The sequence below is a fragment of the Pyricularia pennisetigena genome, assembly GCF_004337985.1.
Source record: "Pyricularia pennisetigena strain Br36 chromosome 4 map unlocalized Pyricularia_pennisetigena_Br36_Scf_6, whole genome shotgun sequence".
Classification (NCBI taxonomy): Eukaryota; Fungi; Ascomycota; class Sordariomycetes; order Magnaporthales; family Pyriculariaceae; genus Pyricularia; species Pyricularia pennisetigena.
In genome coordinates, this window is record NW_021940918.1 from 2,293,582 (window position 1) to 2,320,993 (window position 27,412).

Here is a 27,412-nt window from a genome sequence, read left to right on the forward strand (position 1 = left end):
AAGAAAAAGAGAGAGAAAGAAAAGGGTGGTAGCGTAACTGGACCAGTACCCGCTTCAATACTGCCCTGGCAAGGTGCGTACACAGGTCGCGGGCAGTGTGCACCAGCAACCACTCGGGATTTGCTGCTACGTTGAGCGCCCCTCCTTTCGCCAGCCGGTAGCGACCTTCAGGTGCTCAGCCTGACCAATGATGGCAGTTAGGCGCGAAAACAGCTGTAAAGAGGTGGGGTCGAGTGAAAGGAGGCGAAAGGGGGTTGTTCGTCCTGTGCCTGCCGACAAGGAAAACAATAAAATGGAATAATAAAAACTCAGAGCGTGAGCTCAGAAGATGGTGTGGTCATGTCATTTCAGGTTTGCTTTTTGTTTTCTTCTCATCACAGTCTCCATTCCATGTCGGAAGTTTGACCACATGCAACCAAACAGGTCTGGCTCAATCAACTATGGATCTGGTTGGTCGCTTTTTGTTGGCTAGTAAATCACGATACAAGCCTGCAACGGCGGTGCTAAAGTGAGCCCTTTCATTTTGCATCTTTGCAGCCTACATTAAACTAGGACAAGGCGGATGTTTTTAAGTCACATAGACGACATGGGTCGTCAGATGGGATAATAACGATTGGGGATAAAATGCGAAAATACTTAAAAACACAAACATGTAACATACTGGTAGTGCTGTAGATCAATCAGAAAGAATTCCAACGGCCAGGATGTTTTCTAGAAAACAAGGGAAATGCAAGCCACTTCCCGTCTGTTTTGGAACAACATGGCATGCCCTGGGCGCCTTTGTCTTACCGTCCAATTGACTGAATTGCACCGCAGTCGCATAATCTTTGCCCGCCCGTTCATCACGTTTGATACTGTCTCGTCTGCTACCCTACATTATCTGCAAAAAATATCGTATCTTTGGTCAAATAATCTAATGATTATAATGATAAATTGCGGTCATGTACCTACCGTACCACTAAAATGGGCACCTTGGGGATCGACAAGTGCCCAGCGTCGCCTCTTTATGTGACGACTAGCCTGCAGCTGCAGCAGGGTGCATCGGCCAAGGCTGCTTCGGGTTGCCGCTAAGCAAAGGCCGGATGGCGTTGTGGGCCCCACACCCAAGAGTCTTCTCCCGTCCTTCGAGAAACTCTAAAGATTACCTGATCCCCCCTTCCAAGCATCGCCCCAGATCTTCCCTCCTTTCACAAGGACCACCCTTTTCTCAATCAGGCCCTCATGCCCAGTTGTCCAACGTCAGTCCTGGACAGAATTCATGCCCAAGAGTCATTCATTCCAGATCTGCTTTTTGTCAAGCCTGCTGCCCCTATTATTATCGCCCTAGGCTTTACTCGTTAGATCCCCTTTTGTCAATTGTGATCGCTTTCCGACTGCCAACGCGGCTACACCACCACCGTCCGCTCGGTTGGCTTTTGCTGGGGTTTGTTTTTGTCAATTTTATTTCATTTATTTTTCATTTTCCTGTTATCCGGCAAATCTTCTTTATTCTCCCCTTCCGCGTCAATCACCCGACCGCCTTTCCCATACGCGACGACGACAGGGAAAAATTTATACTGCCTTGCACCCCCCCACTACGCGGCACCAATTGTTGTTCGGTCAAGCATTTCAGCCACTTGCTACACGCTCCCTACCCGACACGGCACCACAGCAATCGGTCAATCCGTCCCGGCCGTTGCTCAATCTATTCCAACGGGAACTTGCATTTACTTGACGGTCGCGATATCAGCCCGTCCACTCGGATTCCCGCCAAGCCCGCGACAGCAGCTCATTCTCAGAACGGGCAACACACGGCATCGGCCAGCTGCACTCGATATTCAGTTGGGATTTTCTGGGGGTCGGTATTTGAACCGAACAAATTTGGTCGTCTAGAAGGCTGCCTACATCGCACGACAGCGCTCTGCCTCACGCTCTCTAAGCGTTCGATGTACTCTGAAAGTCTGCGACTTCTCTCCGCACATTTCCTCCCACGAATGGCATAACCGCCTGCGTTAGAGCTACATACTTCTCGCTCGCTCGTTAGTTCGCACAGGATTGACTGGGCTCCGAGCTCCCGCCTTTGTGTAAAACTACGTTACCCCACGACGGCAACCCTGGAGGGGTTACAGAAGATGAAAAGGTCCAGGCGACGCACACATTCGCCCACTTACCTCAGCCCCTCGCCTAGTCCGAGGAGCGCTTCTCCTATCACTAGCCCCAAAACTTATACCCGAGAAGGTGCCGCTTTCAAAATGTCATCGAGCTCGCGGCCATGCTCCATGGCCGCACTAGCGCCAACGCTACAGGAAATACTTGCCAATAAGGCTCCTCCGCCATGCACATTGAGTGCCTTTATGGCATATCTTTCCCAAAACCACTGCCTCGAGACGCTAGAATTTACAATGGAAGCAGAGCGCTACCGCGTCGCCTACCATCAAATAGCTGGCGATGGGACGGCCTGGTCCCGAGACGCCAGCGATCACCTTTGCGGTCATTGGCAGAAGCTGATAAACGCCTACATAACGCCGTGTGGACCTCGCGAGGTGAACCTCCCAGGGCCCGTTCGGGATCGCCTGCTGCGGCTGCCTTGCTCGTCAACACCACCTAACCCCTCAGAACTGGATGAGGCTGTACGGATAGTTTACGAGTTGATGAATGACTCGGTGCTACTCCCGTTTATCGAGTCGATGCACCTGTCCGAGTATGACCAGGATAGCCGCCAAGGACGTGCGAAACTGCGAATCTCTCGGGATCCCTCCAAGTCTTCTTTGGAAGAATCTAGTCGGCCACCCAAGGTTTCTTTGCTGCCGCAGCTGCACATTGGACGAAAGGGGGAACACGCCGTGCGATCCTCTTCCTCGTCGTCCACTGACGCGGTAGAGAGAGACGGTGTTTCTGATGACAGTGTCAACTCGCCGACGTCTGGGGATCCCCTGACGCCGCCCACCACTCCTCCAACCTCTGATTGGGGTTTCGGTGCATCTCCAGGTGGTCTACACAGGGCTATCAGTATACACAACAACGGGTGGAAGCGGATGAGCGCCAGGCTGGGACTTGGAAAGAAGTCTAACTCGAGAAAGCAACGTGGTAACACCTCGGACGCTCCCACAGCGAGTTCCTCAGACACCGATGTGCACATGAGTGATGCCCATACCTCACCAGCATTACAACAGACCAGCTATAGCCACGACAACCTATTATGAGGTTCAAAGGTCATGTCGCAACCGACACACAGTACGATCAAGATTGCATCTTCAACAACCCCATTGCTGATCCATTCACCGGCCCTTGAACTTGACGCGGTTGATCCCAGCGCCAAGGGTCTCGGCATTCACGGCAATCTTTCCCACGATTCCACGCATGGGTTCGACACCCAGGAGAAAGTACCAGTCACATGGGAGGAGCCCCATCCTGGTCAGCTGCTGACATTTCCACATGCCGACAAAGAGGCGTGGGATGCAGGAAGCCGTGTCGAACTGAACCGAAGAAATATGGATAGTGCTGTGTTTAGGAGCGATATGGCCGCAAATCTGAGTATTCTGCAGCAGACGAGATCGGCCACAGGGAACTCATGTTTTTGTCGCTACATCTCGCGGGCTAAGAGAAGCAGGTGTGGAGCTGTGCTTCATTCTTCTGTGTCTGCATGCGATACTATCCCTTCAACTGGGGATCATTTTGGCGCTTTGCAAAGTCCCAGCAAGGTAGTGGAATCGCCTACCCTTGCTATCTTGAAAGAGGATGAAGCAAGCGTTACTCAATCACCGTATGACACGGATGATGACCAATCGACGATCAAGGAGGCCGCGTTGCCTATATCGTCGCCACATCTACGAATGACCAACTTCTCCAAATACATCGACATGGACACTGATGAAGACGAGTTCCATGACATAGTAAACTCTGGCAAAATGTCCCCGGTCGTTGTTGCGGTCGACGATGCCTACGGATGGGAAGCCGAATTGAACCGGCGTGCCACTAGTACCAGCAATGTTCGGCACTACTCGGATTGTCACTACAAACAATCCTGCGTGTCGAAACGTGGCCTGCTGCATCGTTTTTTCAGCATCGGCCACACATGATACAGCCGTCTGGTCGATTGTCTCGGACGGTTGCGCATTTTTTTGTATCGGAAATTTCTGAACGTATCTTGAACGGCGTTTTGAGGCAATTTGCCAATGGCCCATGATTGCATGAAGCGGCATAAGTTACGACATCAACATTAACAGCATAGAGAAAAAAAAAAGGCGGCAGAGTCGCGGCAAGGCTGGCGACAAGATCATGCCGAGTTCACTACGAGGGTGGGCGTTTGGGGGTTGATCAAGGAGAGGCAACCATCATCTGGCGGATAGAATTCTATGGCTGCAGTTGAACCCTCTCCCTGTTTCCTTTCTTTTTGTTCTGCTTTCTTTTTTTTTTTTTTCTCTTTTTCTTTGAAAGACATGGCATGGATTACAAAACATAAAGATGAACGAAGCGACTGCATTGCTTGGCGTTAAGTCCTGTCATTTGACGGTTTGCGGATTAGTATCTATGCGGCATGGACTCCTACTATGTTACCTAGAAAAGCAACAGACGCACAGCCACAACATAATCAGATATCCTGAACACATATGCGATCCGCCCGAGATCACACAATACGAATGAACCTAGAAATTCACGCATCTCTGTACTATGCGCCGGCTCACGTGATACAAGACGAACAATACGCACACATATTGGGGATGCAATCTGGGGTTAGCAATACCTCATGTCGCTTTTCACACCGTCAAAAGAGCGACGTCATAATCCCGGCACCGCTGGCTGGCTGGCTTTTGGGACGAAACCAGATGAGGGCAGGTTAACTCTAATCGCAGCGGTGGTTGGTTGGATAAGAAGAAAAGAAAATCAAGGAACAAAGCCAGATAACTAACTACACCATGAGATCTGGACCATTGTTGTAGTCGTCATGGCATCACGTCCTGCCATCCCATTCATTAGGTAGTGAATCAGAAGGGGAGACAATCAGACGACCCGATCAAGATGCATCCATCTGTGGCAACCCTGCGTGCATCTTGCACATTTTTTTTCCCCGATGTAGCATTCCGATGTAGCATTTGCTCCGCGGGTAACCTGCTGCTCTCGAGTCTCATCTTGGTCTCTTCTTGTGAAGGGGCCTTGTTTTTTTTTTTTCTTCCCTGCCAGATGCAGGTGCAACTTGCAGTCACTGCCAAGAAAAGACAGGACGAGAGTAGAAGAACAAGAAGTCATGATGATACCGAGGGATTGGATTTCATACCCAGCATCACAGGTGAGGGGGAGGGGGGGCTTGGGCACATTTGCGTTACCACCTACCTATATGAATCAGACTAAAAAAGAATTCCTGGTCGGAAGTATTGATTTCACAAGGATCAGGGGCTCGGGCATAGAAAGGATATCTGGATTGAAAATCAAAAGTGCCTCCATTCTCCAATGCCCATTTTGCGATATCCAGAAACAAGACCACATACAGCCGCCGACCGATAACTCCAAACCAATCGAGAGAAAAAGAAAAAAAAAAAGACCACCGCTAGGGAAAGAATAAGTATATCCCCCCAAGTTCGGTACGGCGATGCAGGTCTGAAATATATGCGAGCTGATGCAGGCCACAACATAATTATATCATACAAAACGAACAATAATTTCTGGTGAGTGAAGTGGGAGGGCGAGGACTTGGATAGGAAGAGATGCTTTGTCTACAGCTCCTCCACCGGCTTGTCATGCCTGGTGTACATCTTGTACTCAAGCGACGTCGACAAATCGATCTTTCCCTGCTCGATCTCCTTGCGAGTGACGGTCAGGAGAGGCTTGGGGAGACCCATGGACTCGAGGAATTTGACAGCTGAGACAGACATGTTTGTTAGTAGGTTTCTCACACGGGCATAACAAGAATTATTGTGGAAATGAATGGGGCGGTAAGTATTGTGATAGTTCTACTTACTCTCTTTCCACTCAAAATCCTGCCGCCTCTTGTCCCAGTTGAGCTCCTCGGTCATGATATCAATGACCTTTGGCAGCACCTCGAGCGTGGCCTGGGCGTTTAAAAAGGCCAATCTTGTGCGGCGGGCCACTACATCGATGGCAGATTGTGCGTACTCGTGACGGACGGCATACCTGACCTCACCGTCCACAAAGGGGTAAAGCTCGTGGATGCGCTCTCCGCGTGCGGGGAAGCGCTTGTTGGTGACCTTGCTCAGGGCCGCTACGGTCCAGGCCCGATCTCCATAGCTCTCCGTCAGGTGCTTGGCGACGTCGGTCTCGACGCCAAAGTGCTGGATGACGTGGATAAATAGGTTCTTGCTGAAGCCGTGGGCTCCAATGAGTCGGACCTTGTGGGTCTGGCAGGAGCCATCGAGGTCGGCGCCGTCATCAATCTCCTCAGTTCCTGACACGCGCGGGGCGTTAACGACGGGGCCGGGCTTGAGCTTGAACTCGGCAATGGCGGCGTCGACGCACTCCTCAGCCATCTGGCGGTAGGTAGTCCACTTGCCGCCGGCACAGGTGACCAGTCCCGATGGCGAGATGTCTACAAGGTGGTTGCGTACAATGGCCTCGGTGTTCTTGGCCTTGGGGTCCTTGACCAAAGGACGCAGACCTGCCCAAGCAGCGAGGACGTCACCACGACGGACGGTGATATCTGGAGACAGGTAGTGACGGATCTCGTTGAGGATCCACTCAATCGACTTCTCGTCGGGGATGGGGTCCTTGACGATCGTGGAGGGGTCATCGGTAGTGCCGGCGATGGTGTTGCCCTGCCATGGGAGGAAGAAGACGACGCGCCCGTCAGAGGTCTGCGGGTCAATCAGGCCCATGTTTGCAGGGCTGTAGAAGCCCGGGAGTACGATGTGTACGCCAGCCGCAGGGGCGACAATCTCCTGGACCTTGGGGTCATCGAGCTTGCGGACACCGTCGGAGAAGGGACCAGTGCAGTTGACAACGCAGCGTGCGCGAATGTTAACCTCCGGGGCAGGCTTTCCATCCCTCGCGGGAACCAGGTCCTTTGCGGTTGCGCCACACAGCCTTCCGTTGGCATCCTTGGTAAGAGACGTGACCTCCATGTGGTTGACGACGGTGGCTCCATACAGCGCAGCCGTCATGGCGATGGAGACGTTCATGCGTGAGTCGTTGTGTGCGCCGTCATAGTAAACCAGAGCACCGACAAGGCCCTCCTTCTTCAGCATGGGAAAAGCATCGAGCGCCTTGCTGCGGGTGAGAAAATAGGAGCTCTCGATGCCTTCGCTGCCAGCAAGGAAGTCGTAGAACTTGGTTCCGGCCCAGTAGTAAGGCACCTTCCACCACTTGTCCAGAGGAAGCATAATGGGCAGCCAGGAGCTCAGATGCGGAGCAGTCTGCAAGAAGTACTTGCGCTCCTTCAAGGCCTCCTTGACCAGCTCGTATTGTGAATAGTCGAGCTCCCAAACGGCCTTTTCGAGGTATCGTACGCCGCCGTGAACAAGCTTGGTGCTCTTGCTGCTGGTACCGGCAGCGAAGTCATCGCGTTCCACCAAAGCAACCTTGAGTCCACGGGTAGCGGCATCGAGGGCCACGCCGGCACCCGTGGCTCCACCACCTATGACAAGCATGTCATAGACGCCCTCGTCCTTGTCGGCAGCTTTCGGATCGGAGCTCCGCTTCAGAGTAGCAATCTGCTCTTCACGCGTTTTTGTGCGCGGAAACCTGGGCAGCTTGAATGTGCCATCGGCGCCGTAGGTTGGTGGTGGAACAACCGGGTCCTCAAAGCCCGGGATGTTTCGCGGGCGATAGGCGTATAGGACGAGGCCACCACCGAGGGCCGTAAGGGCCGTCGGCGCCGCCAGGCGCCGCAGGATGCTCCCACGAGCGAACCTGGACATGGCTGACTGTTCTCAAGGTAGGGATTCAAAGAAAGAATCTTGGTTTGGCGGGTTTACCCCAGAAGAATATTTTTTTGCGCGACTCGCGCTCACACCTGGAACGTCGTACCTGATACTGTAAACTGGGCTATTTCACGGGTCGTGAGGGGTTGACAGAATCCCACGCAGAGGGCTCTGGAAAAATGTCTTTTTTTTGTTGACGTTCACAGAAACGAGTCACCGTGGCCAGTCTTAATTCTGCCTCCCTTCGAGGCAAGATGGATGTTTCCCTTGCTTTTTGTTTGCGAATGATATATGCGATGCTGTAAAGGCCTGAAACAAACGAGCCTTCTTCTTTGCTATTTATGACTTGTCCCCTTCGGCGATTTAAAGGGAAGAAGAAAAATTGAAAAGGCCAGGATTCAATAGAGAAGAAGGAAAAATAAATAAATGAAAACAAACGGTGATGAATTAATAAATAAAAGTAAAAGAAACAAGCCTTTTGCGAAACCCCAAGAAAGGTGGTTGGTGAGCGCAGTTGCAGTAAAAGTGCAATAGGCAAAAAGGACAAAGTTGAATCGGGAAAAGGGAGTGCGAGCTTAAGCTAGAAGCTTGCCCGAGCTTGACGGTCACGCCGGGGGGCATTGGTCGCAAAGCGAGAATGACGCTAAAGTGGAGGGCTTTGGTGGGACAAGTCTCCACCGAATTGCAGTGGAGGTAAAGGTGACCAGCCATCTTCTGATATGGAATTCTGTTGACCAGAGGGCTGTCCCAGACTAGTAATCTGTCCAACGTTAAATCGGGCCATTCAAGCACTGGGTAGAAGGAAAAAAGTTAGAGCACAAAGTACACACAAAGAGGGAAAATAAAAATAAAATAAAATAAAAAAGTAGAAAACTAAATAAATTTGGTACGTCTCTATCGTAGAGATAAAAAAAAACAATAAAAAGAAAACACATCGTACCCGCAAGGCTCACGTCGGATACGAAAAGCCTTGCAAGATGCCAAGAGTGAAATCTTAAAACTTATTTCGTTATAGCAAGTCATTATTGTTCATCAGCTTGCGCCAACCACGCCGATACCACCCCGATTCACGATTGCTTCATGTCCTCTTTAGCATACCTCCTCCCCTGTAGAATCCAGTGCGGCAGGCCTTCTAGCGCATGGACTGCCGATGCCACCGCTGTACTTGCCCTGGCTTGGCTGGCACTTGAGGCCTACATGGTGCTCACCCCAAAGGACCTTTGCGCAGTCGGCACCCAGTTTTCCCACCAATGAGAGACCTGAATTGAACACCGTGGGGGGCACCAACACACACGCCAGGGAGAGCTCTCGACATCATTTCGTCGTCAGCCACCTATTTTTTTTGTGTTTCACTTATCTACCTAGATGTAACTACATTTTTTTCATGTTGCTGTATTGTTTTCATATTAAACATATAAAATTTTATGTAAGGTACGGATAATTGGAATAAACCAATCGCGTATGGAGCGAGGTTCATCAATACTTCCGCATCGTGAATAGTACGTCAACAAAAGTTCTTATATCCCTTGCAGCCTCAACAGTCGACCCATTTGACCCGTGGAACTCTGACCCGTCGTCCACACTCCCCCCATTACTGGTCAAACTCGACGCTCCTCCACTGTCGCCTCTTGTGTGTCCACTCCGTGGGGACGCGAGAGGCGTCATCTCCACCACGTCTCCGTGCGATTTGCTGCTGCTGCCGTTGCCGTTGCTATTATTGGGTGGCGCTGTTGCGGATGCTGCTGCCGCCGCTCGTGCTGCCGCCACGGAGCAACAGCTTCGCCTGGCCAACCGATCATCATCACCTTGGAGGGAGACCGGGGCGCCCCCGTGCCGCCCGCATTTCCCACATGTGGGCAAGCTAAGAGCTGTGACCCCAGTCACTGCCCCGTTCGTCTCCCCGACTAAACCGTGCGACGATGTGGCCCTGATGTCTCCGATACTGTTCGATCGGTCGCCGGCACCGCGCCATAAGCTCAATGACGAATTCGACCTTTTCGATGTCATCCCAGAGGAAGACACCGAAGACACCCTCTCCGGAACACTTTCGCCGCGCTCGACATCTCGGGATGCGGTTTCTACTTTACGCCAGTGCGTCCACATGTTTAGCTTCTTTTCCGGCTTGTTCGGTGTCGCTGGGCGACTATTGCCTGGAGCTGTTATCTCAATAGCCATCTCGGATTGATCGTCTTTCCTGGGCGACTCTAGCTTTGTGTATTTGTTGCGGTTTGACTGCTTCAATCGGTTGTTCTCTTGCGCTATCAGGTGTTCGATCAGGGGCGCGATCTGGAGGCGCACGCTCTGAGCAAAGGCCGCTTGGTGGGGCGAGCCCTTGTATGATATCTGCTGCACCCTGAAGAGACCCAGAGGAATCAGTTCGCACCTGCTGTGGTCAGAGAGCTTGTGAGAGGTAGGTATCACGATACGAAGCGCGATCATGGTGGCGGTTCTCGCTATGTTCGTCCCGGGTAGTGGACTTGAGGGAACCTCGACGACTTTTGACGTGACCATCGCCTCGGCCAACACGGGGTCGTCGATCCAGCCTCGCAGTGTCCGGAGTGCATCTGCCAACTTCTCTGCAAAGGCCGACGTGTCCTGAGCCGCCGGGATACCGCCGTTCCTGAGAACGTGCAACATGGCGTTGATGCTCATGCGGTCCAGCTGTGCCAGGAACACCTTCTCCGACTCCTCCAAGCTCTCAACCCCTTCCATGACCACGGATGGGAGAAGATTGGTAGCTCCTTTCCTAGCCATGACGTCGAACTCGACAACTCCTGACTGCGACCGGATCCCAAAAAGCCCGAGATGCACCCCAGGCTCCAGCATTGTGTTTTGCTCCGTTTGCAGGGCCATGTGCCGCAGCTTGACCTCGAGCTCTCGCGTCCTGATTTGCATCTTGGTACTGATGTTGTTGCTGACTTGGTGCAGCTCTGCAAATCTAAACCCAGCAGCCTCTAGCGCTTCCATGTCGCTGTTCGACTGTATTTTCCGAACCAGGAAAAGTAGTGAGCCCCGCGGCGCATCGTGACCGACTTCGACCCGAAACCTGAAACCTTTCTCGGCGAGACCTACATCAGCCGGGTTTCTTGTAGCGTCGTCGCGAAGGCCAAGGCTGTCGTTCTTTGGAGGACCCAATGGCGCGCCCCCAGTGTTTAATATCTCATCCCACAGCACACCTAGATCCTCCAGGTTGATCTTGAGTCGGGCGGCCAAAGTCGCAGCCGTCACACAAAACAGTTCGCGAACGATGTTGTCGTAATCTGGAACGGGTTCGTGCTGTCCAGTCACCAGTTGGATGCCTCCCTTGGCCGTGCCATCTCGGGAGAGCTGAGCAAGGTGGGCCGACATTCCTTCCATCAGAGGAGCGACGCAAGGCCAGTTTCTCGATACTTGGTACATCCAGTGAAACAACGGGTGCGCGTTGCTGAGCGCATCCCGTGGGGTCTTCTCGAAAAATGAGTCGGTGATCTTTTCGCAGGGCAAAAGTCCGTCACGATTCACCAGTACCCGCCCTTGGTCGTCAAAAATAGCAGCCGCAAGCTGAATCTTCTGAGCGCGACTTGCATACCGCTTCATGATGTATGCCAAATATATCGCCATGGCTCCCATCAAGATACTGGCACCCACCGCCTTTGGCAAGTCGAGGGGGTATCAGTTTCGCATCCCATCGTTAGGGAAATATCGTGGGGTATAAACTTACAAGACAGATGACTATTATGACGGTAGTGTTGCGGTCCAACTCGCCATTGCTGCTGTCTCTCAAGGCTATCAGGCGGTAGTGAGTACCGCCCGACGCACACCAATGCATTCCCGACACGGCACCAGCCAAGATAATCTCGGAAATGGTGCGTTTCCACCACGCACTCGTCCAGGTGGCCCGAAACACGAAAAAGATAGCCAGGGCGATACTGCTGGCGACGACAGCGATAATACCTGCTGCGATGACATTTCCGAGATCATATTCGCACGAGTAGTTGGAGATGCTCGCGTTTCCCAGATAATGCATACCACAGATGGCCAGGCCAGCGAGCGTACCACCAATGCCGATTCGCCACCACGAAACGCGATCCTTTGTTCCGGTTGCGACAAAGGCTGCCAGCAAGACGAAGATGGGGACGAACAACGAGAGCACCGTGAAGCTGCTCGAGTAGGAGATCTGAAGCTGACTCTCCCCGTCGGCTATGATGATTGATCGATTGCCAACATAGTGCTATGTCGAGGAGCAAAATAAGTCACTGTGAATCGAAGCTTGAGGATGGGAAGATGCGGGGTTGCTGTCATTCAAAGCTCACCATTGACCAGATGGCGACACCACCCATCGATATTGCCGCGCCGACGAGGAGCACATTGTTGAGCTTTCCAGTCTGCGCGGTGCGTCGCTGGATGAGCTCCAGTGTCGTCGCAGCGCCGATGAGACTGACGACGAAGCTCAAGGCGATGAAGCCGCCTTCGTAGGACCATGGAACCAACTGACCGTGCCACTTATCCAAGAGCGCGTCACTGCCCGGTGTCGTATTGTTTGCGGACATCATGGACAGAAGGTCGCAATAGACATGGGAGATAAATGAGCGCGACGGATGTTACAGACCAAGTCTGCAAGTGTCGTCGCGTCTATCAGGTCGTATGATAAGTCGTACGACGAGCAACGACGGTCTGGTCGAGGTTTGTGTGGAGAAGATTGCAAGTAGGGCCGTGGGGAAGGCGGATGGATGATGTCGATCCAAAAGATTCCGCGCCGACCTTGGCAAGACTCCTAAAGCCGGCCATGGCGAAGAATGGGTGGTCCGCCGAACATGTATAGGCAGGAACTACCGACAGTAGCGGCATGACGGTTTGACTGTCAACGCCTTCGCCATTGCTTCTGCGCCTGGCCCCCCAGCCAGAGAAAGCCCCCCCTATTCCAAGTGTGCCTTTGCTTTGTTGACGCAAATGGCCTCTTGCTTACAAAAATTAGCGGCAGCCGCCGGCAACACTCTCTTTTTTTTTCTTTTTTTTTCACTTTTTATTCGCCCTTGAGAAAAAAAGTACGCCACGCTTAAATACATCCTAGTGAAGCTACGGGCCTGACATCGGACACTTGTCGGATACATTGAGCAGAATCTGGGGAAGTTCTATGACGTTGAAGATGGGAACAATGAAGTTGTGACTGGAACATTGCAATTTTTTATTGGTTTCTAGTACATAATTAATCGTATTGTTATCGTATCGGGCCATAGAGAAAATTGTGTGGTATGCAGCTCCCTTTCCAGAACAATCCCTTTGTTTTCGTTGATTTCTTATCTCTTCCTCCCTTCAAACGAGAGCAAGATGCTTTTGTTTCACATCTGCATATTCGCCTTCTCAGCTGGATTGCTGACCGGTATGCCACTCTTTCAGCCGGGGAAATTTTTTTTTTTTTTTTTTTTTTTTTTTTTTTTTTTTTTGCTTGCGGCTGAGTGCCGGTTGGCAGCCCCTGAGCGAGGAGCCAACTCTCTTGGCAAGCCGCCACACCTCCAGCCCTTACATAGGATCTAGACTAGACTTATCACTAGAGAAACTAGCCTCTTCGGGCCCTGGGCTGAACCTGACGATAATGCACCATGTCAGTTACTATACTATGCTTGCTATGCCATCATGGTGCACAGGCCCCCTCCACAAGTGACACTATCCTTTTGACAGGTTCCGAAAACTAGGCGATCGTAGATAACACGGGAGCTTGAGCGTTGCAAATCACTTTTTTTTTCCTCTTTCACTTTTGGTTTATACCAATATGTACGGAAATCAATTGGTGGCAAGTTCAAAACCCGACCTGAGCAGAGTTGGGCACACAATGCCTTACCTGGCTGTGTCCCTTTCCGTTTTTGCTTCTTTTCTGTGGCGCTCGCTGGTGAGACTATCCCCGGACTGTTGGAGAAGCCTGGGCTAGGCTCGACCGGGCGACGCGGCCAACATGCCTGCAAACTCCGGAAAGGTGCTCCGGCAGTCCAGTCAACAGCTCTTCTCCCTTGCAGAGGTGGCCCTGACCACCAAAGCACTGCCAAACGTGCATGCCATTATGGTGCATACCACGTGGCGTCGAGCGTTGTAGCGAGGTGGCGGGGGAAGCTGTTATTCTGCTCGTAAATGCCTTTTTTTTTCTTCTTTCTTTGTATCAGGGTAGGGAAATCGTACGGTTCCTAAAATATCAATGGGCTTAGTCGTCGTTTTCGTTTTCGCTTTTCAGGATGAGAGGCTATGCAAGCAGGGTGGTTGTTGGTGGTGACACTCTAATAATACGCCTTATGGTGAATACATGGCTGGTTGTAATGTAATTCTTAGACCTAGGTATTAAAAAAAGCCCTATCTTCTGTCTGGTCAGTATTCTGCAGGCATATGCGATCGTAAGTCTGGGGCCCCTCGGGAACAAAGGTCAGCTCAGAGCCTACTGTGACTGCTTTTTTGTTAGTAGGGCGATTTTTTTTTTTTTTCTAACTAGCTATATTGCTCAGGTAAATTGAAGGTTATAAATGATTTTCCGACCTTATCTTGAAGTTACCTTTGTTTTTGATTATTTCCATTCCCACCCTTTGCCAGTTTTATCTTCATAGTTCGGCCATGTCCTCCCCCCTTCCTCCTAATGTTTTATTCAGTGCATTAATATTCGTTCGTACAAAACATAGCCATGCTTAACAGCGACTTGTTTGCCGTTATCGTTAACGCAACCCGCACATATTTTGAGAACCGGTGTTCTTTGAGCTTCGACATTTTCCCCCAAGATGCCAACTGACACGATGTGCAAGGTTGACATGTTCCAATACCTGCCGGAAATCAAGAATTACTAGCCAGTCAATGAGTACCATCGTACTTGGCTATTGACTAGGATGATAATTCCGCCCTTTGAAAGCCGATTTTGACAAAGACTGCAAGTTAATCGGTTGGGCTAGTCATATTCATAGAGATGAGCTCTGGTATTCGCCTTCAAGTTCTCGTTAACATGTCAATATCCATGGGTGGCAGGGTGCGAATCCGGTGGTGAGTTTATACAAGTTGGTACCCAAGTCTTTTGCTTGCTTTGATGTTTGGTAGCACGGGCCGCTGAGTTCCTTCTGTTGTACAACGGAATGAGCCTGTTCGTCGTCTCTGCAAGGTTGGGCTAGGAGATGGCAGAAAGCTTTCAGAACAAATTGAAGTAGATGAGACATTATGGCCCATGTCGAGGGTCGATGACGGTGCGTAGGTATGCGGCCCGGCAAGCAGGCTTTGCTATAAATATAGTACAGTTCTAATTTTATTGTACCTCCTCCCGGACCCCGTCTGACATGTTATTACTTCTCTAGAAACCTTCGCGACCGTAAATTACAGGAGCATGCGGCGGGGATCCTCAATGTACTCCTTGATCTTGACCAAAAACGACACGGCTTCCCTGCCATCAAGCAGACGGTGGTCGTAGGTCAAGGCGAGGTACATCATTGGGCGAATCTCAACCTTGCCGTTGACAGCCACGGGCCGGTCCTTGATGGCATGCAGACCAAGCACAGCCGTCTGGGGAAGGTTGATAATAGGAGTGCCCATGAGAGAGCCAAAGACACCGCCGTTGCTGATGGTGAAAGTACCACCGGCCATATCCTCAATGGTGAGCTTGCCAGCACGGGCCTGAGATCCAAAAATCGCAAAAGTCAGCATGATACGACCAGATAGTACAAGGCAGGAAAGGATCATGGCGTACCTTTGCACCCATCTCAGCAATCGACTTCTCAATGGTGATCATGTCCATTGACTCGGTGTTGCGCACAACGGGGACAACGAGACCCTTCTCAGTGGCAACGGCAAGGCTGATGTCGACGTAGTCGCGGTAAACAATGGTGTCACCACCGTTAGGGCCCTCAATTGAGGCGTTGACGGCAGGGATGTCACGCATGGCGAGGACGGCAGCACGAGAGAAAGCGCTCATGAATCCGAGCTTGACACCCGTCTTCTTCATGACATCGTCCTTGTACAGTTTCCTGAACTCCATCAGCGAGGACATGTCGACCTCGTTGAAAGTAGTCAACGAAGCAGCAGTGTTCTGCGACTGCTTGAGGCGTTCGGCTGTACGGAGGCGCATGCGGTTCATCTTGACCTGTGTTGACAGTAGCAGTAGATGTTAGCATAAAGTGCCATTCAAAGGACAGCTGAGATTTGATGGGGCTCTCTGTGCGTACCCTGCGCTCCTCACGGTTGCCCAGTGTAGCAGGTGATGACTCCTTGGCAGTCTGGTTGGTCTCCTTCTTCTCGGGCTGCGGAGCAGATTCCTGCTTCTTAGGGGGTGCAGGCTCCTCCTTCTTGGTGGGCTCGGGTTTTGACTCCTCCTTGGGCTCGGGCTTCTTCTCGGCCTGGGTCTCCTGAGCCTTCTCCTGAGGCTTCTCGGACTTCTTCTCAGCTCCCTCTGCCGGCGCATCGCCAAGTTCTAACCTGATGAGGTCCTGCCCAACAACGACGGTGTCCTCCTCACTCGCAAGAAGCTCTTTGATGGTGCCAGCCGCTGGGGCATTGACAGCAACGTCGATCTGGAAATCAAAGGAAAGCAGATTGTGTTAATAAAGCTTATATCTATCTGCCATGGGCGAGAAGAAACAACAAAAATGCCGGTATATTAGGCTGTGTAGTTCTATGAATGATTGAACGCACCTTGTCGGTCTCAATGGTTGCAAGCTCCTCATCCTGTTCGACAAAGTCGCCAACCTGCTTTGTGAACTGCTTCAAGGTTCCCTCAGAAATGGACTCGGCCATCTGAGGCACCTTGACGACCTGATCGGCATATGTGCGGACATGCTGGAAATGCCTGTGTAGCGGGAAACGGCGCAACGGCTGTCTGGTTGCTTGGCTGACGGGCACAAGGCGCGCCGCCGTTACGAGTCTTCGTGAGAACATTGTGCTGAGGGTCTCTGCGATCACACAATTGTGAGGGATAGTCGTCCAGAGGGATTGGACGTTTTATGTTGGTTATTAACCAAAAAGGGAGACTGAGGTACAAAAACTGCCGCGCCGGCTAATGGCCAAAAAATCAACGACGGGAAGGAGCTGGGCGCGTTCTACGATGCTGGCCCGTGACGACGTAACTGGAATTTCATTCCACGTGACTTCCCCCTTGATCGGCTCCGCAGCACCCTCGCTAGCCAAGGTCTTTGATCCGGAGCTGCCCGGGACAATCAAACATTATGATCATAACGTGCGCAGTTTCTCGAAATACCTGGAACATGACAACTTGATCTCCATTTCTCTTCATAGCATATAAATTAAATACAATCCTTGTTGTTCAACGTCTCACAGTGTCCTGACAGAATACTGAAGTACATTGGCTGACCACGCATGAATTGAACTGAAAGTATGAATATTATTTAGATTAAAGAGTCGGTCGGTTGAATCGGAATCTATCTCTCTGCATGTTTGAGCCCATCCCAGCTCCATGGCAAATACACACTACGTAATATGCATTTTGAATGCACATTGTGCATGACACTTGACTGACGCGCAGCTGCATGACCTCACCCAATTAATCGACTAAGGCGCCCAAGGCGCCTAAGAGTTATCTACTCATAACGACGACCTAATGAGTAACTCGGAGCAGCGCTAGTATGCCTGCTGAAGGTGGGCCCATAACTGCCAGCCAATCCCCTGAGCCTAGATGACCGTCCCCGCTACCCGACATCGGGTTTGTTAGCTTTGGATGTAGTTACTTCAACTTCTTGACATAAGATGATCGCCATGATTCGCACTCTTTTGCGACGACCGCCATGAAGATTTGGTCAAAAAATTACCCCCCTTGTCAAGAACGCAGTTCCATGAGCCCGACCGCATACAGCTCAATCATCATCAACTGACTCTCCAGAAGCCACTTCCCCAACACCAGACCAACGAAAGCATGCCGGCGCGGGCGGCGGGGGCGGGGGTGGAACTATCGCGGCTTTCTACCTTCAAACCAGATCTCTATCACCGTGCTTGGTGCTCAACACCACATCCGACACTCCCTCTCATTGCCACAGCTCACGAGAAATCCGTCACCGTCTTCTCTCTCTCTACGTTTTCTGCTCACAGTAATCTTACTGGCGGACATACCAGATCGGTGCGTTGCGCAGTGTGGAAGCCTAACCTCCCGCCTGGGAAGTTATGTCTAGTCACGGCAAGCTTCGACTCGACAGCCGGACTCTGGAGGTGGGAGGGCGACGTTCCGGTCGAGGAAGGTACTAAGAAGGGTGAATCGACCGAGATCGATGTCACACGAAGGCGAAACGATAATGACTCGGATAAAGACAACGACGATGACTGGGAATTCACGCTAGTCCTCGAAGGACACGAGAATGAAATCAAGTCTGCTGCATTCTCACCGTCGGGTCAATATCTCGCGACCTGCTCGCGCGACAAATCCATCTGGATCTGGGAGGACGTCGGCGCAACCGAGGGCGATGATGAATGGGAAACAGTCGCTGTGCTGACCGAGCATGACGGTGACGTCAAGTGTGTCGCCTGGTGCCCCGACGTACCGGGTCGCAACATAAGCTCTTACAGCCCCGACGTCCTTGCCTCTGCCAGTTATGACGACACCATTCGTATATGGCGCGAGGATGGCGATGGGGAATGGGCTTGTGTTGCGGTGCTTGAAGGTCACAGCTCGACGGTGTGGGGTGTGCAATGGGAGCCAAGAGTGGACAACACAAAATTCCCCAGGCTGCTATCTTGGTCGGCGGACAAGACGATAAGAGTGTGGACTTTGGAGCAGGACGATCCCGAGGTGGCGCTGTCCCAACCCGGGGCAGTCCAGTCGCCTTTTAGGTCAGGCCTTGGCGGCATACCAAACACGATGCGACGAACTCTCAAGGAAGAGTGGCGTTGCTCCGCTGTTTTGCCAAGTGTGCATACGCGCGATATATACTCAGCTTCATGGAGCAAGAACGGCCGGGTAGCTAGCACCGGGAGTGATGGCAGCATCGTGGTATATGAGGAGGTCGCACCTAGTGGATCTTCAACCGCGCCTGCAGAGTTGGAGGGGGGAGTCTCTGATGCCATCGTAAAACCAGAGGAGGCCAAGTGGAAAATCCTCGGCCAAGTCTCAGATGGACATGGACCCTACGAGATAAATCATATAACCTGGTGCTCACGCCATGATGCGGGCGTAGAGCGGCGAGGTGTTGAGGAGATGTTGGTTACAACCGGCGATGATGGAATTGTACAAGCCTGGCAGCTGAAAGAATCCATAGAGTGATAGATATAATTCTGTACCTATGGTCTAGGTGCTATCGCCGGCACTACCTATTACAGGACCAGCCAGAACCATAGCCTTCCCGCATCCGAGTGGATGTACACCTTCCAGTCGCCGACTCGGCCGGGACATAAAAGCATATTGTAGCTGGGCAAGCTGGGGTATTTAGTGGGGCTCTCTCAGCCAAGGGAGCAGGCCGCAGAATTAGGGAGCTAAGCAGGGGCTACACGCATATGCGAACAATCCGACCGATTGATCTATTTGGTTGTTGATTGACTTACATACAAGCGCAATATTTGTTGTTTGTGATTTCAATAGGTGCACGGAGACCTGCTTTTTTCTTTTCTTTTCTTTTTTTTCTCTGATCTTCCCGTCCGGTTCAATTGGGCGTGCGAATATCCAATGGTGGTGATGGTAGTGCAACAAGGCAGGTTGGCAGGTTGACTTTTCGTCCGTGCTTTTACCAGTACCTACCTGACTATGCGCTAGCCCCCTTTTGTGGCTCTGTACACGTCGTCGGCTGTGGCTTTTGGTCGTTGTACCGGCTTTTATTCGTACTGTAGCAAAAGGTACCCACTTTACGGTTATTTAGCAAAAGTCCATGGTCATCTAGCCAGTCCCTTTTTTTCGCCTTTTATTTTCGCTCTTTTTCAACCCATCACCAATTTTCCTAGGCGTCACGCCAAACAAATCACAATGCTTCGCATCAACCGGACCGTCCGGAACGTCCGGCCTCTCGCCTCTCGGGCGGCGGCCAGGACCGTTCCGTGTAGCCGTCGTTGGCATGCTACCGATACCTTCCTCACTGGCGAGAGCGCCGATTACCGCGACGAGATGTACAACCAATGGAGGAAAAACCCCGAAAGCGTCCACATCTCATGGCAAATATACTTCAAAAATCTAGAGTCGGGCAAGATGCCGACTGCTCAGGCCTTCCAACCGCCTCCGTCAATTGTACCCAGTGCAACCGGCGGCGTTCCCAGTATCGCGGCCGGCTCCTCTTCAGAGGTCACCAACCATCTCAAGGTTCAGCTCCTCGTCCGCGCATACCAGGCCCGTGGCCATCTCAAGGCCAACATCGACCCGCTTGGCATCCGCAACGAGTCCAAGGGTGGCTTTGCCATCAAGCCCAAGGAGCTTAGCTTGGAGCACTACCAATTCACCGAGGCAGACCTCGACACCGAGTACTCGCTTGGCCCCGGTATCCTGCCGCGCTTCAAGAAGGACGGCCGCGAAAAGATGACACTGCGCGAGATTATCGCTGCCTGCGAGAAGATATACTGCGGCTCATATGGTGTCGAGTTCATCCACATTCCGGACCGTGAGAAGTGCGACTGGCTGAGGGAACGCCTTGAGGTTCCCCAGCCTTTCAAGTACTCGATCGATGAGAAGCGCAGGATCCTCGACCGCCTCATCTGGAGCTCTCTCTTCGAGATTTTCCTGGCCACGAAATACCCCAACGACAAGCGTTTCGGTCTCGAGGGTTGTGAGGCTCTCGTCCCTGGTATGAAGGCCCTGATAGACCGTAGCGTGGATTACGGCATCAAGGACATCGTCATTGGTATGCCTCACCGTGGCCGTCTCAATGTCCTGAGCAATGTTGTCAGGAAGCCGAACGAGTCCATTTTCAGCGAGTTTGCCGGCACAACCGGGGCCGAGGAGGGCTCTGGTGACGTCAAGTACCATCTCGGTATGAACTTTGAGCGTCCGACCCCCTCAGGCAAGCGTGTGCAGCTGTCACTGGTCGCCAACCCTTCGCATCTTGAGGCCGAGGACCCTGTCGTGCTCGGAAAGACCCGCGCTATCCAGCACTACAACAACGACGAGAAGACCCACCGCACCGCCATGGGTGTTCTGTTGCACGGTGACGCTGCTATCGCTGGCCAAGGTGTTGTCTACGAGTGTCTCGGATTCCACTCGCTCCCTGGCTACTCCACCGGTGGTACCATTCACCTGGTCGTGAACAACCAGATCGGCTTCACCACCGACCCTCGTTTCGCTCGCTCGACAGCTTACTGCACAGACATTGCCAAGGCCATTGATGCACCTGTCTTCCACGTCAATGCAGACGATGTCGAGGCCGTGAACTACATGTGCCAGCTTGCCGCCGATTGGCGCGCCGAGTTCCAACAGGACGTTATCATCGACCTCGTTTGCTACCGCAAGCACGGCCACAACGAGACAGACCAGCCCTCGTTTACCCAGCCGCTCATGTACAAGAAGATCCAGTCGAAGGACAGCCAGCTCGAGACCTACACTAAGAAGCTCATCGATGACGGCACCTTCACCAAGGAGGATATAGAGGAGCACAAGAAGTGGGTGTGGGGAATGCTGGAGGACAGCTTCGCCAAGTCCAAGGAATACCAGCCTACCTCCAAGGAGTGGACCACCTCGGCCTGGAACGGCTTCAAGTCCCCCAAGGAGCTTGCCACCGAGGTGCTCCCCCATAACCCCACTGGTGTCGACAAGCAGACGCTGCAGCACATTGGTGAGGTTATCGGCTCGGCCCCTGAAACCTTCAACCTGCACCGCAACCTGAAGCGTATCCTCGCCAACCGCACCAAGACCGTCGTTGAGGGCAAGAACATTGACTGGTCGACTGCCGAGGCTTTGGCCTTTGGTTCGCTGGTCACTGAGGGTCACCATGTACGTGTTTCTGGTCAGGATGTTGAGCGTGGTACCTTCTCGCAGCGCCACGCCGTCTTCCACGACCAGGAGACCGAGGACACATACACTCCTCTCCAGCACGTCAGCAAGGACCAGGCCAAGTTTGTCATCTCCAACTCGTCGCTTAGCGAGTTTGGTGTGCTCGGCTTTGAGTACGGTTACTCTCTTACGTCTCCCAATGCCCTGGTCATGTGGGAGGCCCAGTTCGGTGACTTTGCCAACAACGCCCAGTGTGTGATTGACCAGTTCATCGCCTCGGGTGAGGTCAAGTGGATGCAGCGCACTGGTCTTGTCATGTCGCTTCCCCACGGTTATGACGGTCAAGGTCCCGAGCACTCTTCCGGCCGTCTTGAGAGGTATCTCCAGCTGTGTAACGAGGACCCTCGTGACTTCCCCACTGGCGAGAAGCTCATGCGCCAGCACCAAGACTGCAACATGCAGATCGCATACATGACCACCCCTGCCAACCTCTTCCACATTCTTCGTCGCCAGATGACCAGACAGTTCAGGAAGCGTAAGTCATTTTTCACCCATCTACTTTTTTTTTTTTTTTTCAACTATTGCTCGGAAAGACTTATTACTAACTGCCTCATGCAGCTTTGATCATTTTCTTCTCCAAGGCTTTGCTGAGGCATCCTCTGGCACGCTCCAACATCGAGGACTTCACTGGTGACTCTCAGTTCCAGTGGATCATCCCCGACCCTGCGCACCAGACCGGCGAGATCAAGTCCAATGAGGAGATTGACCGTGTCATTCTCTGCACTGGCCAGGTCTACGCCGCCCTCCACAAGCACCGCGCCGACAACAAGATTGACGACGTCGCCATCACTCGTGTCGAGCAGCTCCACCCCTTCCCGTGGGATGCACTCCGCGAGAACCTCGACCAGTACCCCAACGCCAAGACCATCGTCTGGGCTCAGGAAGAGCCGCTCAACGCTGGTGCCTGGAGCTACACACAGCCGAGGATTGAGACCCTGTTGAACCAGACGCAACATCACGACCGTAAGCACGTGATGTACGCTGGTCGCCACCCTAGCGCCTCGGTCGCCACGGGCTTGAAGTCGGCACACATCAAGGAGGAGAAGGAGCTGCTGGAGATGGCCTTCAGCGTCAAGCAGGACAAGCTCAAGGGCGAGTAGGAGAGAAATCAACGCTGGTGCGGGCTGTGATATTAATAGTTCCTACTTGTGTTTTCTACCATCCGGTGGTGTATTCTTTTGTCAGGGTTTCCAGGGCCCCTTGTATGCATATTTATTTTATTTGTTTAATGGCTTTCAGCGTCAAGCAGGGCAAAGCTCAAGGGCGAATAGAAAAATTAAAACTTTTGGGTGGCTTTGTATTGTTAGAAGGGTTTTCCAGGACCCTCTGTATGCATATTTGTTCATTTGTTCTTCATCCTGGTCGTTTTCTTGTCTTGACATTTTGACTTGGTTGGAGTTGCACGCTTCAGCTAGCTTCTTGGTAACTGTGACGACAAGTACTGTGTTCTGCAGCTGCAAGATTGTGCCACGTGGGACAGGTCAGGTGGGGCTCTGTTCGTCAAACTACCCGATAGTTGCTGTCGAATATACTACTTTTAACTTGCGGCAACAGCGCATAACGGGAATGTCTTTGAAATATTTGCGGTGCGTTACTTCGCCCTAGACTAACAAAAGCAGCAACAGATGCGAAATAGGCCTATAGCGACAAGCGTAACGTTGAGGTTTACACGCAAGCCTAGTCCCTTGAACATGGATCTAGCTTACGGAGATCGTTCACAAGCACTGAAACATAATTCAAACAAGGGATACCCTGGAGTATCATCACCAACAACTCACAAGTCCAGGATATAACATGGCGTGAATACCCGTGTATTTATTCAATGCAGTGAATTAAGAAGCGTTACTCATTCTCGGCAAGACGAAGAAACAGAACAAAACGAGCCTCCACGTCCAGTGATGACCAAGGAGCTGGCGGTCACAGCTCCCAGGGGATTGAGGAGAGTTCGATGAGTGAAAGCAGGCAATCTGGGCGAGTCGAAGGGTATAAGACTGTTGCTTACTATATCAACCCGTTGGTAGGCAAGTGCGACCGAAGGCCTATTGCGTCGAGGTCCCCGTAAGCTCAAAACACTTCAGAGACATCATTGACCTCAGTATAATTCAACAAGGGAAACCCAACAGTAGCTTAGTGCCTATCATCTACCGTAACCTCATATGTATAAATGTAACCAGCCCAACGCCTCCCCCATGCAAAGCAAGCAACGAAGAAAGATCGCACGAAAAAAAAGACCTAAACCGATGAATTGAAGGTCTTGGACCCTCAGTAAGGTAGTCCCAAGGTAATTCAGCGCCCTTGGTCAATAATGGTGAAAACCTCGTCGACTAGGCTCCGGGATATATCAGTCGCTCTTAAGCATACTCTCCACCAAATCGCCCAAGGGTCCCCAGTAGTCCTTTCCACTCGCCAAGTTGTGCTCATCGATAAACAAGACATATTGCTTGAAACTCGTATTGAGATGTGGCTCCAAGCCAAGCTCACGAACTACTGGGTAATGGTGGCAGTAGATGTGTGCATAAACTCGGTACATGCGCTTGAAGATCTGGCGAACAAGGGATGGGAATGTCTTGGGGAATGGAACACCGATGCGGCTGGGTAGAACCTGCTCGTTGTCGATGCTGCCCTGAACCCATCCCATCAACTGTTCGATGTATGCTGGAGCAGCCATCTTTGTCGGCCTTTTGAAGTTTTCGTTATCCTGCCAAAGGTACTCAAACCTGATATTCATTTTGTCAGTAGAGAGTAAGAAGGCATCGTTGCATTAGAGACAACTCACTCATCCGTCGCTTTCATCTCCGGGCATGTCTGCGGCGAGCAGAACTCTGTGATGGCGCCGTACAGTAGATTGATCTGGTTGTAGAAATCCACCACTGCCACTAGCGGTCAGCACTCCGTGTTCCAGCTCGCTCAATTTCAGATGGCCTCACCAGCCACCAGTCGGCAGAACTCACTATTGACAGCAAGCCATTCGTTCTCGTCCTCGCCCTCTGGAAGCTTCACCACCTTCCTCAGGCTGCCACCGCCCAGGGTTGCCTCGGCATATTGTCGTAGCTGGTAGCTTGTGGCGCCGCCTTTGCCTGCGGCCCTGGGTCGGAATTGATTTCTTGTCCGGTTGTTCCTATTACGAGCGGTTTGTAAGCCCAGCCCCTTGTACACTGCGTCGGGTACCTTGATCTCAGGAGCAGCTATCATTGTCCCAACGGCGCTGGGACTGCTAGGCCAGGCACAGCCTCCATTCGGTAACGGGTTGGACATGATCGCGACGGCCGGGCAAGATGCTGTGTCGGAAGAGAATCGAATTGATGTTGATGTGGTATTACTAACACTGTTGTTAAAAAGGCAGACATGCTGGCGATGGGCACTTGCGCGCGGGACAGCGGTGTGTCTCGGGCTACCTGTAAGCTTCAATTCTGATTGTTAATCTTTGCATCCGTTGCTAGGGGAAAAGCCGACATTCTTTGGGACGGGACGTACCTTGAGTTGCCGTGATGCAGTCCTCAATCAAGCAGCGCAATAACGCGTGGTTCTCTGAATAAGCCTATTAGGTTTATGTAGAAAGCTGTCGATGGTAGCGTTGATTATCTGAAATATTTATGAATAGTCCGTAGTTGGGATCATGACGATACAGAGCATGCATGTTTACATGTACCTCTTTGGGCTTGGTTGCCGGGCGTTTGTTGATAAGATCCAGGTCCGTGGGGCGCGGGGCATCACTAGGCCTATCCCTACCCTGCACTGCAGATTGAAGGGAAGCCGAACTAAATCACGTGTGACAATCGTGATTATGCACGTGACCTGACCTCGTTCCCGAAGAAGCCCGACAAAGCTTTGATGATTGATGTTTTGACGTGGACCTCGTCGGCGACCCATTGAAGGAAGAAACATACAACCACCTCTCCACAAACCGCACATCCGTCGCCATGCTGTCGAGACAAGTCATCCTCCGCGCCTCCAGAGCTGCCGCTCCCCAGCGGGCAATTGCCTCGCAGGTCCGCTTCTACGCCGCCGCCCCGGCTGCCGCAGCCAACGAGAACGTCAAGCCTCCGGTCACCCTCTTTGGCATCGACGGCACCTATGCCACCGCCCTTGTACGTTTTGATCATATCCAGTTTTCGCTACCGGCGAGGGAGCTCAATTGGTCCGGTGGAGGGAGATGGTGGGATATTGGTGTCCGCTGCTTCAATTGGATGCTCAATCTCAATTGAGGCTGTTGCTGTTGTTCGAGAACCATCGCCTGCTTTTCCATGTTGCAGAGTCTCCACCTTTTGAAGCTCCGGCACCCTTTTTTGAAGATGACTTATGAGGGAATTCCTTGCATATGGATATCTCACACCGGACGATTATCCGAATAACCCCGGCGTCGTGGCAGAAAGAGCTTCAAGCTGACAAGCTACCTTAATACGAATAACAGTACACCGCGGCCGTCAAGACCCAGTCGCTCGAGCCCACCGCCCGCGGCCTATCCCAGCTCCAGCAGCTGGTCAAGAAGGACCCGAAGCTTGCCACCATCCTTAGCGCCCCAACCCTGACTGCCTCCGACAAGAGCGCCATCGTTGCCGAGCTCGAGAAGTCTTCGGGCTCCAGCAGCGCCGCCGTCAAGAACTTGCTCGAGGTTCTGGCCGAGAACAACCGTCTTGGCCTCTTGCCCGAGGTCTGCGCCAAGTTCGGCGAGTTGATGAGCGCTGCGCGTGGCGAGGTTGAGATGACTGTCACCAGCGCCCAGGTACGTATTGGAAACTCCTAATCTTGCCTACGATGTGATGCCATTGGCATTATACTTCGAGAACGCGCCCGCCCAGGACAATCAAGGGGAGTCTCAAACTAACATGTTTACCAACAGCCTCTTGACAACCGGACACTGTCCCGCCTCGAGACTGCCGTCGCCAAGTCGAGCTACGTCGGTGCTGGCAAGAAGCTCAAGGTCACCAACCAGGTAGGCAACAAACTATTCATCTTGCACGCTCTGATTTTACATCTGCTAACAGTCTCCCATCAGGTTAACCCTGACATCATTGGTGGACTTGTTGTTGAGGTCGGCGACCGGACTATCGACCTTAGCGTTTCATCCAAGCTGGCCAAGATGAACAAGCTCCTTACCGACGCCCTGTAAAGTAGATTATCACACACACACACGCACACAAAAGCTTCTTTCCATTTGTTGTCGCCATATAATCATTGCGCAAGAGCACGCACAATAAAGAAAGGCGGAACTTGTTCCAACTTGTACGAGAGCAGTAGAGCAGAAGGTAGAGAAACGGTACGACGTGTTCATTGACAACCTGGCCATGATAATGTCGGTTTAAAATTTTGTGCGTGGATTTGCCTCGGGTAAGAAATGTCGTCATCCAGGCGTGAAATAAGTTGTAGTCATTCCAGGGTGTTCAGAAGTGCAAATGATACCTTTATCTATACTAATCCTAGCCACTATAACAGCCATTACCAGCGATATTCCCAATCTTTAATCCTGCCTCGTGTACGTATAGGAGATCGGGTAAACCTGCATGCTTTTCCTCATGCCCCAAACTGTCTTTTGAACCATCTCCTGTTGAGTAGCCGTCTACCTGCCTGACCCATAATGTGTGTTGAGTCCAGCCAAAGAATAGTCTCCTCAACACTCCAGATCTCGATACCGAGTGTGACAAGTCAAACACTTCCAGACCAA

The 27,412-nt window shown here is 52.0% G+C and overlaps 9 protein-coding genes across 9 annotated transcripts; 4 read left to right on the forward strand and 5 right to left on the reverse strand.

Moving 5' to 3' along the window:
* Window positions 1-2,111: 2,111 nt before the first annotated feature.
* On the forward strand, window positions 2,112-4,058 carry PpBr36_06269 (uncharacterized protein; the record flags this gene model as incomplete). The annotated part of the gene is made up of 2 exons (XM_029893415.1): window positions 2,112-3,110; window positions 3,192-4,058. 2 exons carry the CDS (start codon window positions 2,112-2,114, stop codon window positions 4,056-4,058), a joined length of 1,866 nt encoding a protein of 621 aa, XP_029746346.1.
* A 1,632-nt stretch (window positions 4,059-5,690) lies between these two features.
* Window positions 5,691-7,847, reverse strand: PpBr36_06270 (uncharacterized protein; the record flags this gene model as incomplete). Its single annotated transcript, XM_029893416.1, has 2 exons — window positions 5,691-5,836; window positions 5,936-7,847. The coding sequence occupies 2 exons, from the start codon at window positions 7,845-7,847 to the stop codon at window positions 5,691-5,693; spliced, it is 2,058 nt and encodes a 685-aa protein (XP_029746513.1).
* A 1,479-nt stretch (window positions 7,848-9,326) lies between these two features.
* PpBr36_06271 (uncharacterized protein) lies at window positions 9,327-12,379 on the reverse strand (the record flags this gene model as incomplete). Its single annotated transcript, XM_029893417.1, has 3 exons — window positions 9,327-11,480; window positions 11,551-12,060; window positions 12,143-12,379. The coding sequence occupies 3 exons, from the start codon at window positions 12,377-12,379 to the stop codon at window positions 9,327-9,329; spliced, it is 2,901 nt and encodes a 966-aa protein (XP_029746610.1).
* Window positions 12,380-13,722: 1,343 nt separating this feature from the next.
* PpBr36_06272 (uncharacterized protein) lies at window positions 13,723-13,878 on the reverse strand (the record flags this gene model as incomplete). Its single annotated transcript, XM_029893418.1, has 1 exon — window positions 13,723-13,878. One exon carries the CDS (start codon window positions 13,876-13,878, stop codon window positions 13,723-13,725), a length of 156 nt encoding a protein of 51 aa, XP_029746511.1.
* Window positions 13,879-15,164: 1,286 nt separating this feature from the next.
* PpBr36_06273 (uncharacterized protein) lies at window positions 15,165-16,718 on the reverse strand (the record flags this gene model as incomplete). The annotated part of the gene is made up of 4 exons (XM_029893419.1): window positions 15,165-15,461; window positions 15,535-15,927; window positions 16,010-16,354; window positions 16,476-16,718. 4 exons carry the CDS (start codon window positions 16,716-16,718, stop codon window positions 15,165-15,167), a joined length of 1,278 nt encoding a protein of 425 aa, XP_029746510.1.
* Window positions 16,719-17,709: 991 nt separating this feature from the next.
* Window positions 17,710-19,047, forward strand: PpBr36_06274 (uncharacterized protein; the record flags this gene model as incomplete). Its single annotated transcript, XM_029893420.1, has 1 exon — window positions 17,710-19,047. One exon carries the CDS (start codon window positions 17,710-17,712, stop codon window positions 19,045-19,047), a length of 1,338 nt encoding a protein of 445 aa, XP_029746509.1.
* Window positions 19,048-19,740: 693 nt separating this feature from the next.
* On the forward strand, window positions 19,741-22,850 carry PpBr36_06275 (uncharacterized protein; the record flags this gene model as incomplete). Its single annotated transcript, XM_029893421.1, has 2 exons — window positions 19,741-22,225; window positions 22,309-22,850. 2 exons carry the CDS (start codon window positions 19,741-19,743, stop codon window positions 22,848-22,850), a joined length of 3,027 nt encoding a protein of 1,008 aa, XP_029746508.1.
* A 1,241-nt stretch (window positions 22,851-24,091) lies between these two features.
* PpBr36_06276 (uncharacterized protein) lies at window positions 24,092-25,005 on the reverse strand (the record flags this gene model as incomplete). Its single annotated transcript, XM_029893422.1, has 3 exons — window positions 24,092-24,467; window positions 24,527-24,620; window positions 24,702-25,005. 3 exons carry the CDS (start codon window positions 25,003-25,005, stop codon window positions 24,092-24,094), a joined length of 774 nt encoding a protein of 257 aa, XP_029745970.1.
* A 665-nt stretch (window positions 25,006-25,670) lies between these two features.
* On the forward strand, window positions 25,671-26,860 carry PpBr36_06277 (uncharacterized protein; the record flags this gene model as incomplete). Its single annotated transcript, XM_029893423.1, has 4 exons — window positions 25,671-25,838; window positions 26,162-26,473; window positions 26,591-26,683; window positions 26,747-26,860. 4 exons carry the CDS (start codon window positions 25,671-25,673, stop codon window positions 26,858-26,860), a joined length of 687 nt encoding a protein of 228 aa, XP_029745969.1.
* Between the last annotated feature and the right edge of the window lie 552 nt (window positions 26,861-27,412).